This window comes from Oryza glaberrima, chromosome 7 (genome assembly GCF_000147395.1).
Source record: "Oryza glaberrima chromosome 7, OglaRS2, whole genome shotgun sequence".
Classification (NCBI taxonomy): domain Eukaryota; kingdom Viridiplantae; phylum Streptophyta; class Magnoliopsida; order Poales; family Poaceae; genus Oryza; species Oryza glaberrima.
The window spans coordinates 6,089,902-6,107,137 of NC_068332.1; the positions used below are offsets into that span (position 1 = coordinate 6,089,902).

General features: G+C 36.1%; 1 protein-coding gene across 1 annotated transcript; it reads right to left on the reverse strand.

Annotated features, from left to right (window-relative positions):
• Positions 1-8,663: 8,663 nt before the first annotated feature.
• LOC127779617 (UPF0613 protein PB24D3.06c) lies at positions 8,664-16,228 on the reverse strand. The gene is made up of 9 exons (XM_052306443.1): positions 15,814-16,228; positions 14,065-14,141; positions 13,279-13,384; positions 12,665-12,757; positions 11,512-11,577; positions 11,169-11,314; positions 10,195-10,303; positions 9,246-9,310; positions 8,664-9,161 (listed from the first exon to the last, which is right to left on the reverse strand). Exons 1-9 carry the CDS (start codon positions 16,060-16,062, stop codon positions 9,014-9,016), a joined length of 1,059 nt encoding a protein of 352 aa, XP_052162403.1. The 5' UTR covers positions 16,063-16,228; the 3' UTR covers positions 8,664-9,013.
• Between the last annotated feature and the right edge of the window lie 1,008 nt (positions 16,229-17,236).

The window sequence follows — 17,236 nt, forward strand, 5'->3', positions numbered from 1 at the left end:
AACAATGAGTAGTCGCGCCTTGCGCTCCCCAAAAACCTGATCGCCCGCCCGTCCGTGCAAACGTTGCAGCAGCGCGTGGTTTCGGAGGCCTACTCTCCCAACGCGTGTGCACACACTTGTCGGGATGGGATTACCGTAGCAGCAACAGCGTTGGAAAATGGATGAAAGTGTGTCTCACTATTCTCGCGGGAGATCAAATCCATTCTCATTTTATAAGAGGAATGGAAGATGAAGAGTAAGAGTCATGGAATAGGAAGAGGAATAGAGCAACTAATTGTCATCAACTAGCCATGAACCATCCTCCACTATACCACCATCAACCAACAATCAATTAGGAGTAATTGATGTAAATTACCAATGGAATAGGAATAGGAATAGAGCAACTAATTGTCATCAACTAGCCATGAACCATCCTCCACTACACAATTCCCTAATCAAATGGATTAATTCTCAAAACTCTTCATCCCATTGATATCCCATAAAAGAATGAATACACATGAATTCCTAGCATAATGAGCCTTGGAATTTATTTGATTTAATTGATTTAAATGGATCAATTACCCAATTAAATCTAACAATATATACACTGAATTTATCAGGATTCCTTATTAATTAGTATATTACTCCATCCTGTCAAAACATGCCATTTAAAATATCAATTGTCCCCTAATTAAAATGTAGGTTTGACCACTAATTTCTATTGCAGTATATTTGATTTTAAAATCTGAATTTCTACATTAGGAAAGTATATATTTCAAGACAAATCTCCATATGATTTACATATAATCAAGTTAGCGAAAGCGGAGAAAATAATGAGATGAGTCGGTGTCCCTTAAACACCTTTTTAATGTCATTTTCTTTATGGTGGCTTCATCTTAAATTGAAGAAGGCCTTTATCACACTTATGTTTTAAAACCCGGAAAATGTTGTTATCACGCCAAGTGAAATAGTTGTTTTTTTTCTTGTCTACCTCCTTTCAACCTACTGAAGTTGCGCTCACTGCTATCCTAAGCCCTAATGTTGCTTCTCTTACCATATATTCTAAATCAACTGCCCTCCATTCAAAACATTTGATAAGTTTTTTATGTTTAAAGTATTCATGCTGTTAAGAGGGACTAGCCCTTAACATTCAAATATATACAGCATGAATTGTTTCTAATATATTCTTCAATTATTTCTGTATAGAAACAAAGTTGATTAAAATTATACCTACAGAAACTTTGGTACAGATTTATAGGATCTTATATGCATGAGAGGTCAATTGTTGGCTGAGGCATAAGTATGCAGTTGTCCTGAAAATGATGCTTGTTCTCTCATTTGCAATAGCAAAGATAGATCCCCTCCCATACATTTAAGAACATATTTTTCTATGGTCCTTGGAAATTAGATATCAAAATTATAATTTGGGAGGTGGAAAAAGATTTGTACATATTAATCTGGCTGTGCCTCCCTTATCAAGGATGGTAAAAAGATTTTTAGAAAATAAGATATGCTCTAATTAGGAGATTGAATATTTGAAGCTATCTGATGCCTCAAGCTAGACAGCTGTGGGTTTTTCAAATGCTTATATGCCAATTTTGAAGTTATCCCTTTCACACAGCTAAACCCTGGGATATTGTTCTAAAAGGCAAGTTGGAAGAACTGAAGAAGACCGCAGAATCAATCATGTGTATATCAAAGGCACTGCTTAATGAGAAAACGTACCTAGAAAGTTAATAGGAGCTTAATTGGTGGATGCACACATCAAGATATGATCCTTAGGTATGGAAGCTAAACTAACTAAAGTTCCTTTAATTCCCCACCTGTGAAAGGGAAAGAAGGTAGATAACTCTCTTTGGGAATCCATCACTTCGTTCACTTTTACCTTTACCTTTTACTTTGTGATACATTCACTAGTCTTTGGGAGTATTGTAGAACCTATGGAATTCGAGTTATAAATGCTCATCAAGGTTCTATATGAAAGCCATTTTTTTCAAAAGAAAAAGTATTTTTAGCTACCTTTTTAAAAAGATATACACTTGGAATCCAATATAAGATCTTAACGTTATTTCTTTTTATTTTGATCATCTTTTTACCGTATTGGGTACTTTTACAACCTCTGACTTTCTCCATTGTTTCTTGTAAGATATTTTGAAACAAAACTCAAATATTTAGGAAACCATCAAATCGAATGGAACGAAACATAAAATCCATATCTTAAGTTTCCCCAAAAGGCAAGGATGTGATGATTTCCCCTACATAATGTTTAGGGGAAAAAAGAATGGAATAAACAGAGGTAAAGAGTGAAACTAGCATTAACTCCTGGACATATATATGCCTTAGATTATCTAAAAATACTAAATGACTTATAGATAATAAAGAAAAAAAACACTTACTACAAAATTGTTGAAGGATATTTTGTGTTATTAGGGAAGACAATAAGACACATATAAGCCATTACATATATACAAATATCCATGAGTGCACTCTCCTAACACGCTGAAGAAACGATGACCAGCAACAAATCACCACTCATTAAATTTCTATTAGAAACACATCCGCGTGTATGTATTATTTATGGACACCAGAATTAGGACCTTAGTGGGTGAAATATTGTAGACATGATTACATAACCACACATTCGGTGCTTTCCCAATTATCAAATGATGTATTGGGATAAATCTACTTGTATACAGTGACTATAGTCCCATTCACACAGTTTACTAGTACTACCTCTACTTCTGTTCACAAATATAATCATTCAAACTGCTTAAAATTTGTCTAAACAAATATAAGCATTTCAAAAGTACTACTTATCCCATCAATCATCTCTCATTTAACTTATTTTCCATCTTTATCTCCAACCATATCCATCATTTAATAAGTAGCATTTGTTCTCTCATCTTAATATCTGCCAAATACCTATAATTAAATTATTATATTTGTGGACGAGGGGAGTACATGCTACTTGAATGATTATATTTGTGGATAGAGGGATTTACATGTGTTCGACGATACAACAATGCATAGATGAGGGTGATATAGAGCAAATGAGAAGATAGAGTGGCCGTACGTAGCATTCGTACACAAGTGACCTTTGCAGTCACCTGTTGTAATTATTTCATATAGTGATAGAGTGCAAATCCTCTTTCCAAATATTACTACAAAACAACAATTGAAGTGTTAGATAATTGGAAAGAAGATCAGCACTGAACTTAGAAGCCTGCATATGTGTTTTTTTTTAAAAAAAGTCAGCCTTCTGTTGCTCCTAGTCCTGCTAAACAGCAAAAGTCTCCTAGGATTAAAAAGCAAAGCACTCATCTGTTGCAATGAGTTTAATGGTTTCTTAATTGGGTGAGTCTTTTCGTTTGTGGCTTTGGGTGAATGACTTTGACTTCAGTAACTTATTTTTATTTTTCATGCTCAATCATGCATCCAACTTTGGCAGTTTATAACAAATGCACTGCTTGAGTTAACTCACACACATAAGTTTTCCACTGATCACTACCAGAAATTAATTGGCAGTAGTTTTGACAAAAAAAACACAAGTAAGAGAAGGTACAATAGCATACTATAAACCAGCTATAAACACATTTCGAAAAGATAAGAGAGGAGAGAGAAGAGCAGCGGGCTACAGATTTATAGCCAGCTGCAGCACGGACTCCAAGATAAATGTGTGTATGATAGGTGGGACCAGGTAGTAATTGTGTAGTATACTCCCTCCATACTCGTAAAGGAAATCGTTTAGGACATCGACACGGTCTCCAAAACGCAACTTTGACTTCTTAATTCTATAAAAATATTTATTGAAAAGTGATATATGTATACTTGTATGAAAGTATTTTTCAAGACCAATCTATTCATACAATTTTTACATTTTCAAACTCAATAACTTAAGAGTTATTCATGATTTATATTCCCAAGGTTTGACTTAAACATTGTCCTAAACGACTTCCTTTACGAGTACGGAGGGAGTATGTGTATAGGTAACTATTGTATAAACTGGTTATTAAATTGACTATAGATAATTTAGAGCCAGTAGTTGGCTATACTATTAAACTTGCTCTAATACTACTCCCTCCTTCCCTAAATGTTTGACGCAGTTGACTTTTTAAACATGTTTGACCGCGCGTCTTATTTAAAAACTTTTGTGAAATGTGTAAAACTATATGTATACATAAAAATATATTTAACAATAAATTAAATGATAGGAAAAGAATTAATAATTACTTAAATTTTTTTAATAAGACGAATGGTCAAACATTTTTTAAAAAAGTCAACGGCGTCAAACATTTTGGGATGGAGGGAGTACTATTTTTCCTCTATATGACTAATGCCCTTGAGAATTAATCAAATTAACCTTGATCTCACAGATTTTTCATGACTGGAAAGGTTATTTTTTCAAAATAAGAACATAAGTAAATATTAGGAATAAAGTCAGTGTATCTTTAAATATATAGCCAATGGTGATATCGGTGAACAAATAATAGAGCATATATATATAGAGCTCAAATATAATGTTCTCCACAAATAGTGTGAAAAAGGCTGCTAGCTAGCGTGATATATATTTATTAATTCTCCAACATACAAGTATAGTTTTAACCTACCAAATTAAAATGTCAAATAATTAATATACCTTTTAACATGTGTAACATTAATTGCAGGCATTAATATATATGTCATGCAAACCAGTGTTAATTAATTTGTGATTCATGCATTGATGCTAGTTCTAGAATTTAAACCTATACATGTATAGGGGGTTACATTTTATAGAAGCACTCAGACAGCAATCAGATTATCACATGAAGGAATCACCTTTCAGGGGCTGTAATGTTCGACATTAGCACTTCTAGTTGCCTTTGGTTTTATCCTAAGCCTTTAATATGCCTATATTATCTTAATCATCACTGCATGCATGCATCTACTCTCTTTTACAAAGTTCTATCCTTTGCTAAACCTTTCATCAAAAAATACAGTGAAAAAAAAAAGATCTCCATACTCGTGATTCTTGTCTTAGCTAGCCGACATTGCATATATAATTTTGCCTTAACTCCTCTCTTATACTGATTGACGACTGGCCAGCAACATGTTTTTACAGCTTTGAGTTTGTTATACCACAAATTAATTACTATAAAACCATCTGATGATAGAACAAATTAATTAATTAAAAGGATGCTCTCTATACTTAACACAAAGAATTGAAGGGAGAAAGTCTCATCAGTTGCAGTCTCACCACACAGCTCCGTAGACATGTTGTGGTTTGTACAAGCATGATACTCCCTCCGTTTTTTAATAGATGACGCCGTTGACTTTTTCTCACATGTTTGACCATTCGTCTTTTTCAAAAATTTTATGCAAATGTATAAGATATAAATCACACTTAAAGTACTATGAGTAATAAAACAACTCATAACAAAATAAATTATAATTACGTAAACTTTTTGAATAAGACGAATAGTCAAACATGTGAGAAAAAGTCAACGGCGTCATCTATTAAAAAACGGAGGCAATATATATGTGGAGGACAGTTCCTTTTGGAGCAATGGCAAATGAAGTGCTCACAGACCACATGTTAGACAGTAAGTGGAAAATTATTAGGTGGACTTTAACTAATTGAGTAGCAACCTCTAGTTTTACAATGTTAGAATGATTTTATCTAATTAAGGATGTAAGTAGGATGTTACCCACTTATTTGACCCCTATAAGTGGTTTCGCAGACCAATCCACTTATACACCCTTAATATATTTATCATCAAACCGAGCATATACCATATACGTACCAAACTTTGCTAGTAGTACCAAAATTACCAAACGGTCCTATATATGTTTCTGATGGACACCACATAATAGGTTTCAGAATAGTCGGCTAATCGATCCAAGTGGTGACTGGTGATGAGCGGTGACAAATTAAGCGAAATGTGACATCAACATATACTCCCTTCGTCTCACAAAGAACACATTTTTAGGTTTCTGTGTTTAACGTTTGATCATCTTGTCTTATTTAAAAATTTTATAAAAAAATTATTAAAAAATAGTCACATATAAAGTAGTATTCATGTTTTATCATCTAATAACAATATAAATACTAATCATAAAAAGAATTTAGATAAAACGAAGAGTCAAAAACTAAAATATATAATATTTATGGGACGGAGAGAGTAACTGTCATTATCTTGTTGGAACAAGCAGATGTTGCTTCCCAGTTCTAGACCAACTATATATGATTGGTGCTTGAGTTGACTGTTTTCTACCTTCACTTCCAGTGTTTGATACTCCACCAACTAAGGTAGGTCCCGTTTAGAACACGAGATATTATCCATCAGTCTTGAAGTGATTGAAGTTCAATCATTCAACTGTTTACTTTGAAGCAGCATGTAAATTAAGATGGCTTAGCAAATGGGTAGTGCACCTTATCTTAATATAGTTTACGGCGATGATTTATCATTTTGGGAATTTTATGTCACTTGTCGAGATGCGATAAAACCACCTTGGCCTTGCATATTGTCTTTCATTTTTACAGAGATGATTTATATGTAAAAAAATAGTAATACAAAAAACATCAAATAGTAAACTAAGGCTTCATAGAACTAAGAACAAACAAAAGGCTTGAATAGGCTCCAAGAGTGTAATTTAAAAATCATCAGTTGATGGTCGAGTTGACAAGAATAATAATCTATATGTGGCATGGATCAATTATTCAGATTGTAAGGTAGATAGATATATATTGAAGAAAAAATAATATATAGACAAAATTAGATAAATAAGTAATTGTAATAAAAACAGAGTAAGTGGGCATATAGAAGCTACGTGCTAGCTAGAGTATATTTCAATAAATAACGGCACATTTTCCCCATTAAATTATATATATCAACCACATATTTCGCCTTCCTTCATAGGCGTAAAGGATGACAAGACATTAACCGTAGGGATATCACGTCATCTTTAGGATGACATGAGGAGAGTGACATTGAGTAGAGGGAGTGGGAAAAGAGCGAGAGGTGTGATGTATTCATCTACAAAACACTGTAAGGACTGCATAAAGAATCAAGCCATTAATTATACAAATCTACCTGCGTAATATGTAAAATTAACATGGAAATTATATTATCCAAATATGATATGAAAAACATATGTATGAGTTGTTATGCGTATTACCTAAATATGAATGGAGAACATGTTTTGTTTTTGAATGAAAAACATGTTGTATGAGTTATTTACATATAGATATAATGTAAAAGATTTACAAGTGGCAGTACAAAATGTTTTTATGCATGATGAAATCATATTATTTTGCTAAATTTCTTTGGAAAACCGCTATTGTTTTTGCTTGCAACCACCAAGTAGTTTCTCTCTGATGTTTGGTAGTTAGTTTGTTGGTATCAATTAAAAAAACAAAAAATACATATCTTAATAGGGACATATGTTTTATTTTAGGCTCTATGGTTTAAGTAATTAAGAATGGTGTGGTTTTGGATAAAATTCTAACTAAATCTTATATGCGTACTTTTCAAGACAACACATTTGTTTTAGCTCCGAGCCCAACTACAAGGATATGATGAGAACAAATACTTCATTCATGTTGCATGTCAGAATTCGGAGACAACAATCATGCAAATATTCGTTCACTTCGGATGGCGATTTACCAATAGAATTGTTGTCTAAATAAGTTGTATCTACTCACTATTGTTGATGGTTCATCACTAAACCATTGATCACGCCATACAACTTCGAAGGCAAATGATAGACCTGTGTGCTCATCATCAGCTGAACACTTCCTTTCATGGTTTCTCTTTTCCTTTCGGCTTATTCGGCTGCCTATTTTGGACGCCTCTAGGCTCTAGCTAGTGTGCTCCATGGTCAACCAACTTGCAGTGCCTTTTGGCCTGACCTCGTGATCATGAAATTCATGATTCTCCAATCATGTCACTGGGTGCAATTAGCTAGAACCATGGCATTTCTATAGACTTTTACCCTACCTACCTAGCTACCACCCCCACTAATTCGATCGTGACATATATTCGGTTACTCGTACACTGCCTAGATTAAGCAGAGATCCATGCATGAACAAATTAAAGATTGTTGCATCTCAATGTGCTTCCCAGCTTTGCCATGATTTGCAGTTTAAGATGTGGACACCTGACTTGACTCGATATCAATCTGGTAATCGGATATGTGCATCACTTCATGCATGCACAAAATTCGGCTCATTTGTTTCGATGAAAATTGGCTTTCGGCGCACCTTGATTAATTCCAAAGCAATTTAAGTAAATAATCATTACAAAGGAATATCATCATACTAGTACCCAATAGGACAAATTAACCTTTTTCTTTTGCAGCACCAGAAGGGAATGAATGAGTGAAGGATCATGAAATTATTGTTCTTTTTGGCCTTTTTGGGCTAGAACATGTAAGGAAAAGAGAGTAAAGTGTGACTCAAATAAAGACCAAGTAATGATGAATGAATCTCTAACAATTAAAAATAAGATTTATTATAGGTCATGAAAATTGTACAAAGATAACAACAGGAATATGGAACAATTGACCAACCTTTTTCTTCTGGAATAAGGATAGTTCATGCCGTCACGCATCAAGTGTGCAAAACACCTGCACGTATTATCAAATTCCATTCTTTTTCAACAAACGGAAAAAAAGTTAATGGCCATGGAATTCGGATTACCCGAGAAATATATGTGGCTGATAGAGCATGAACATAAACAGTCTTTCAATTTCTAGATGAATTTCTTTCATAAGTGTCAATTCAGCCGAGTATAACCAAAGTCTTGATTACACCGTTTAACCAATGTTAATTTGACAAAGAAAGATTTGAGATGCAGTTTCACTACAATTTACAAATTCAAGTATTGTACATAAATGTCCACAAAATAAACAAAAGTGTCTCACAATGCTTACTAAGGCAACAAAGCAAAACAAATTGGAATTATTACTATAAAAAAATGATCAAGAAACATGTAAAAACAAGACGTTTTGCTAGGGGAGGAAAATGGGATAGACATGTTACATATGGCTGTTGTATCTAGCTCCATGGATCGTCCCAACCTTTGGGCCCCTCTCTCTTAACAAAATCTACAATGGCCCGAACTGCTTCTTGCACCCTATTGGAGAGAGCATGGTTTCCCCATTCTATTTCAACTTTCTCCGCGTTGCCCAATGCGCGACATAATCTGCAGTGAAACATATATAGAGCATTAGAGCATGATGATATCATATCAAAATTGTATCTGGTATGTTTGGATTTCTAATTTCACCTGTCCACAAGTGCCTCCTTATCAACGTATTCCGGGACATATTCATCCCCCATTGAGAAAATAACCTGCAGCCAAAGCACTTGCAAGATATAAAATTCAGCAGCTACAGCATAATGTCATCGTAGCTTACCTCATTTGGCAACCTTTAACTCTACGAACAAAAAGTCTTTTTTTTGTAGAATGCATTATACAGTATGCCAAAGAGAAGTTTCTGGGATGTTTGTTATGCTCAAATTTCGCTAACTTCCTTAAGGTTATTGATTTTCACATTCTAATGCAGATTTTAAATGTACTTCTTTTCCTGATTTCTATTCCATTAGCTTGCTTAATGTGGTCAAAAAGCAAATAGAACCAAAACAGCCCACTGGGAAAATCACCCCATTTACAATCTATGCATGTATAAATTACGAAAGCCCAATGCTCAAAGTTAGGTTCAGGACCCCCATCAATATATATGAGTTCTTCGGTTCTTTCTGTTTTTGTATCTTCACACCTTTCAATTACTTAACATGCAAGTCAAGTACTAAACGTAATCAAGCCTAGTTTTATTACATTATAGCATTGAGGAAACCAAGTCTAATATATCTATGCATATATGGCCACCAATGCAAATGCAAGCATTCAACCTACAAGCTGTAAACAGATTCAAGGAACAACATAATTTAACTACTTGGTGAATTAGGCATTAAGAAAATATCAAATATCTGATAGTGAAACGGTTATTTTTCTTAGATCGATCAGCTTGAAATTGTTGCTTTAAGTAGATACAGAAACAAAGGACCATAAAAGGATAACCATCACTAATCCCTGTATTCATAGTCATCAGAACAGAATGATAATGAAAATGTGAATGCAATATTTACCACCAATTCTGGGCTCTGGCTATGACCAAAAAAAAAGTGGCGTTTCCATGTGTGTTGACAAAGTCACAAGTAGAAAGGGACAATACCTGGCACTGTGTTGTTGACATATGACCAAGTCTCTGCCTCAACTGATCTTCACTAAGATCTGAGCTGAACATGTCATCATCACCCATATATGCACAAAGGGAGTGATACCTACACATTATTTCTATGGCATTAGAGTACAACTGAAGAAAAAATGATGTTTGATTCGTTGCAGATAATTTTTTAAGATCACACTGACTAACAAAGGATACTAGGAGATATGCTGGTAAATAGATCTAATAAAATAAAAGATATGGAACAAAAAGAAGTAATAGGATATTGGATGCATGTATGTCAAGTACTCAAGTCTCCTAGGTGAGCCATAGAAACAATACAGAAAGGTTAACTTTGCATCATTTGAAAAAAAAAAAGGACTAAGACCCCACTAAGAGTTGGTCATGAGAAACATAAGTGGGAGACAAAAACATCAGGTTTGTTACATAGTGTTTCATTCTTATCATGTTTGTTCTATTCATGTGGTTCAATTTTCATCATCCATGATTTTAACTTGTATTTGCGAGTTTCTTTGCTCAACATAACATAGATAACTCTCCCATGCTACATGGTCCACAGAGTCTACGAGCAAGAAATTTTGTATCATTGGTCATCATAGCCGAAGGAGGCGCAACAAGTTGTGTCTTAGGTCATCATCATCACAATCTAGAGAACTATAAGGGATTCTACAAAATTCTCAAGTCCCAACTAAAGTTTTTCAGAACATAGGTTAAACATCCAATAGCAATAACAGCTTGTGACTCCTCATCTAACTCTTTACGTAGTGGTTGAAGCATACATGATCATAAATCAAAATACTGAATCCCATTAACTATCATTTTTCAGTAATCATAGTATGAGCGGTCATTGAAATTTTTGTTGCTAACAGAGGTGTAGATCTTGCGACATCATTATTAATCCCAGAGGAAGACATCACTGACACAATAGTATATCTGAGCATCTCAGGCATGGAAATTGATACCTGTAGGCAGTAATTGGAGCATCTGGATTTGCTTCCCTGGGCATCAAATCCATTCCACGGCCCTCACTTAACATTTTTGCTGCCAAATCTATCATTTCTGCAGTTTCTGGAAGTGTTGCTCTATACTCCCTGTCACTTACTGGGGCCTGAATATCATAGAAGTTGAATCAAGATACCGTTTACATGGATTTACACATAAAAAAGCAATTATTCTCAACAGGTTACAATTCATCAGTTTGGTCTGTTATTTAGGGAGGAAGTCCCTAACTTCCTATCATAGTTCACATTCAAATATTTTCACTTCACCCCTTCGCATCCAAACAAGTAGGGACAGGGAGAATACCTGCAAAATGACCCCAGAAACTGCCTTGGAACATGCAAAATTTGTCCGCATGTAATGCACAATATCCTGGCATTGACGGAAAAAATTGTGTTATCTTTTTCTATGATAAAAATACAATGCTGACCATAAACTTGTCTCAAGTGGTCAAGATCTCTAAACTTTAGAAATGCATATCAGAGCCTCTGAATTTGTTTAAAATGGACCACTCAAGGTCGCAAACATGGCAAAAGGAGCACAGTACCTGACCTGACAAACCAGACTAAGTTCAATGTGGATGTTTTGCCCACATGAGTCTTCCATGAAAAGTGAATTTGAGATGAAAATGTACACATAAACCCCTAATATGGAATCCATGGGCATTATGTGTGCCCCACTGAAAATAATGAAAGTGCTCTTGGCTAATGAGAATATGAGACCCAGACTTCTAGGATTCTCGAGCAAAGTTCACAAATTGTGTGTTTTCTGAATTTCAGAATGCATTGGAAATTGGATAGCTAAACAGCAAAAAGGCTGGTTGTTTAGAGCGGGAAGACAGACAGAGATAGTTGAGTAAATCAAAATGGGATCTGGTCAACCAAAAGTGAGATAAGGGGAGGATAGAAAGAGGGCTTATGATAAGTGATTCATTCCCTTCTTCACATGCTTTAATTTCTACTATGAATTAATACTAAACTCCCTTTGTCCAATCTGAACATGATAAGCTTGAAACTCAGCTACAATTCAGCGCACGGGGAAGGAAATTATGATAGGCAAGTGAAAAGGGGAAGCAGAATGGACTAGGACAGGTTTGGGGCAAGGTGGAATTGGAAGGGATTTGCATGCAATTGGACTAGTATGGGGATTAATATCAATACAAGTGCTTATGTACCTACAGTTTTAACAATACTGGATGAATTTGCTTTCGTATATGTCCATGGCATGGCTGGTAAGTTCCTACAGTAGTCAGTAACACTAGACATGGTCACCACTCAGCACATCAAATCAGAAATTATATTAAGTGTGGCACATCTGTAATCTAAAGTGAAACACAGGTGCCAAGTCCAGTATGCAATTCTCAAGTTTAGGGATCCACTTGACCACTGGGGTAAGTTTATAAACCTATGAAGCATTACTATTTAGACTATAAATAGTACCAACATATCAGTGAGCATACCTGGCAACCAGTACTGTGACCAAGCAATATTACTCCATCAGAATTTTCTTTGTTTATCAAGTAACTGATGAGTTGATCTAGTTCCAATGCATCCTTTGACAAGAAAACATATAATCAATACTTGATTCCAAAAAAGTAGGGTTAAAATGTAAAGGACCCAAAAAAACGAATAAAATGGACAATCCAATCAAACATCCTGCAGTAGAATAAGAAAAACACAGAAGGGAAAAGAAGTTTACCACCAAACTAGCAGATAGCTCAAGCAACCACATTCTGCATACAGTACTTTCGGATGGCAAGTATAAATTAAGATCTCATGACTACTTTGGTGGTCATTGGAAAATACAAATGAGATTCTAGAACTAGCTTCCTGGGTATGAGTGAATGTGTAGTCAAATCATGTAAGTAAGTCGATCAAAGTGCGGAATGACAAGATTGAAAAACTGAACATATTATGTAAAAAAGAATATGAAAATTAACTTGAGAACATTAAAACCGTTCTTAAGTACCTCAATTCTTTTTTCAGCATGCCACTAATACCATGAACACCTCAATGTATGCAAAATGCGGTTCTTAAACTCTAAGGATGAAAAGGTCCATGTTACAGATCATACCTGCTCTAAGCTGGAAATTCCATACCCAGTGTATGATGAAGAAAGTAACGGCTGTACCAGTGACCATTTCTCGACCTCTAGTGCAAGTGACAAAGGCTCCAAGTAGCTGTAATGTTCCAATATGGATTAGAATAATAAAATTAGTTCCAGTCTTAACCAAGAGAAAAAAAAATGATAACATATGTATTATGATTATATACTTACAGAACTTATTGTGTTATTTTTCCTATCCTTCTCATATTCATCATTTTTCAGATTTTTCTCATGTTTGTTACTCTCAACATATAATGAATTATAACTTGAAATTTTATACATATGCCGAGTAAATAATAACAACAACTAGATTATCTCATACTGATTTGGTGAGAGGGCAGTGATTGCATGAATGCATCATGAAGTACTAAATGGTGATTATATAGTATATATTTCCATGTTTCCATGTATGCATCATGCTATGCAACTCAGTACATCAGGGCAGCTTCCATACTGAGGAGTGACATGGCTAAAGGGAAGGCACTTTAGGATAGGGAGGAGACCACAGACTAGGATGAAAGAACTTTCAGGGAGAAAGGCATTTCTCTCCATGCTTCAGAACAACTATTTTATAGACTAATCAAAACAATAACTTGACTAACTAACAGTAAAGATACCAAACAACGTTGTTACTGAAGCGCTTGGACAGTACCCTAATTGGAAACTCATGAGAACTTTCACTATCAATAGTGTCTTCTAATTCAACAAATGATATGGAAAAATATTTAATGGAACTGCATATTGCCAACTTACTCGGTTGCTAAAAACCCGTCCGTCAAACCACCGATGAAGATCACCTGGTGGTTAAAATCACCAGTTTTAAATGCGACCTGCAAGAAGAAATTTATAGAAGAAACAAAACAGTAATGACAAGCCATATCTAATTAGAAGTTAATATATGGATGGTGAGGCTGTGAGGGTTTCCTTTGTATATGCAAATCATCAGAAAATGAAGGGTGTTACAGAATGTACACAACATAACAAAGCATAGTGCATAGACATCTGGGCCTCTGAGGTAGTTAAAACAACTAGGTTAAAGACCATGTTTGGTGCTTGAACTATTCTAGAAGTCCTTTTTCACGCTAAACTCAATAACCAGTTTTTTTTTCATTTTTTCGCCCTCGACTCTCAAAAGCAAATCAATAACACTCTAGACCATATTCACAGTGTTTTTATTGACATGGTGATGGTTTTCACTAGTGCAGACTCCTTACTATACATGTCTTGCTAATGTGGATGCCACTTAGGTCCACAGTTCCACACCAACAAAGTTTAGTACCTGAAGGCTATGTCAGTTGTCATGTCAATCAAAACTACCATGGAATCAGCTTTTGGGTGTTATTTTTCTGGTTTTGAAAGTTGAGTGTGAGAAATTACTGGGTTTTAAGTTAACGGTAAAAAATGGACTCCAACGAGTTTTGAGTGCCAAAAATGGACTTTACCTTAGAATTAAAATGATAAAACTTCCAAGAGATTTCAAAATTCCAACCAGATTCTATAATGTGTAAAAGGGTACATCTTACCGGCAGAATAAGTTATCTAGAAACCACAATATTGCAACCACATCCTGGCATGATATAATGCTGATGTTCTATAGGCTTACTACCAACTGATCATCTTAATAAGGTCGCAAATGGCAATGTGGCACTACGTGGTCCAAACAAAGGAAAGAATGCAGGTACATTGTGACAGATTATCCCATTCAGAGTTGAGACCCTCACTTTTGTACTACAACAAAAGGTGTATATAAACAACCTTGCTTGTAGCAACAAAGGATCATAACAAACATAGCTGGCAGAGATTTGTACACTTATTTCGTCGCAATTTCAAAGTAGAAAACAAATCCTCTACACGCATCAAAAGGAACTACTATGCAAAAGGGACCATAAGCCTAGATAGGGTCAAACATTGTATATTCATTCAGTAGGCTTTCTTCCACGCGAGAAATGATACAGAAGCAAGGAGACAAGACGCAAAAGGCCTAGCCAGCCGTGTTAACATCAGCAAAAGAAAACTAAGAGAAGAAAATTATTAGCACACAAGTTGGGCTCCCAAAAGTGCAACCCCTCTAAAGAAAGAATCGCCTGCGCTTATTTCCATTACAAGCCCTGGATCATGAGTAGAAACACGGCTATGCTACAGAAGCTTCCTTATTCCATAAGCCTCTATCTCTCTCTCTCTCAACAACCGCACGCACCCAGCGGAAAAGGGCAGAAGGACGAATCCAACGAGGAGATCCCCGCATCGCATCTCGAAGGCTGGGCGGCACGAACGCGGTAACCTTCTAGAAGATTCTCGAACCATCTCGACCTAGGGAAATTCCTCCTCGTCCCCCGCTCAAATCCTACACCATTTCAAACCCCCCACGACGCAATCGCAGGATTTCTACAATGCAAAGTAATAAACCCTCGAATCCATCATCCCGAGCAATCCCAAAACGATCCCCCACAGATCTCCCGCCGCAAGCCGCACGCGCGCGCGCCCCAGAGAGAGAGAGAGTACCTGGGCGGACTTGGGGCCGTACTTGAACAGCGCCCCCTGCACCTGCCTCCTCTTCCCGCCCGCGCCAACGCCAGCACCAGCGCCAGGCCCCGCAGCAACCACGGCGGCGACCACTCCTCCACCTCCACCTCCACCGCCCCTCCCACCCGCGCCATCGGAGAGGGGAGCGGCCGCGGAGGCGACGCCGCCGGGGGGCATGGCGGAGGAGGCGCGGGCGATGCCGGAGAACCAGGAGGGGGAGGATGTCATGGCGCGGCCGCCGGCGGCGAGGTCACCGCCGCGAGCGCGAGGGCATCACCCCGCGATGGATCGATCGGGAGGGAGAGAGCGGCGACTCGGAGAGAGGGATGAGCTGCCGCTGGTGCGGGAAATTTCGTCGGGTGATTTTTTTTCTTTTTTTTTTTTTTTTGGGTTGACGGGATGTGGGTTGCGAGAATTTTCAGGGTGACGCGTAGCCGCATGATTTAATCTCGGCGGTTGGTGGCCTTGCTGTCATCCTTTGTTTGTTTGTTTGTTTGTTTGTTTGTTGGTGTTTTGACTTTTGAGCGGTTTTTTCTTTCTCAAACCCTCCTCTTTGAAACAAAACTTATGAGCCTGTTTTATGATTAATTAATTATTAGTAAAAAAGGAAAAAGTATATTAATATGACTTTTTAAAGTAACTATTATATAATTTTTTAAGAAAATTGTACCGTTTAGCAGTTCGAGGGGCGTGTATGTGAAAAACGATGGAGTTTTAATGGCATATGGTTAGGTGGCAGTCTCCCATTTATTGAAAAAATTATTGCCACACATATTGGGGAAAATACGTGGTGGAAAATATATATATATATATACCTCCATTTTATATATTGGAAACTTGGAAACTACCGTTGGATCGAAAAATAGACATCCGTGATTCATCCACGTCATCATGAGTAAAAGTTTTACTTGCGATAAAATGTTTACTTACGACTAAATCCGTGAGTAAAATTTGTATTCGTGATGACGTGAACGAATCTCAAACATCTATTTTTCGATTTAACGGTAGTTTCCAGGTTTCCACTACATATATGGTTTCCACCACATATTTTCCCCACATGTTGAGGGGATATTTTGCTAGTTGGCCATATTTGGCACTTCCATCCTCGCTCAATGAGTATTATCCTCGATACTTCTACCATCATTATCCAACATGTAATACAGGTTTTTTACCATCATACTAAAACCAAAAGTACCTTTTAAATAATATAAAATCTATAAAATGACTAATACTACCTCCATTTTAGAATATATGACGCCGTTGACTTTTCACACAAAGTTTGATCATTTGTCTCATTAAAAATTCAGTATGAATATGTAAAACTATAGGTTAATATTATATTTTATTTGATGATAAAACAAGTGGTAACAAAATAAATTAAATTTATATATTTTTTTTAAAA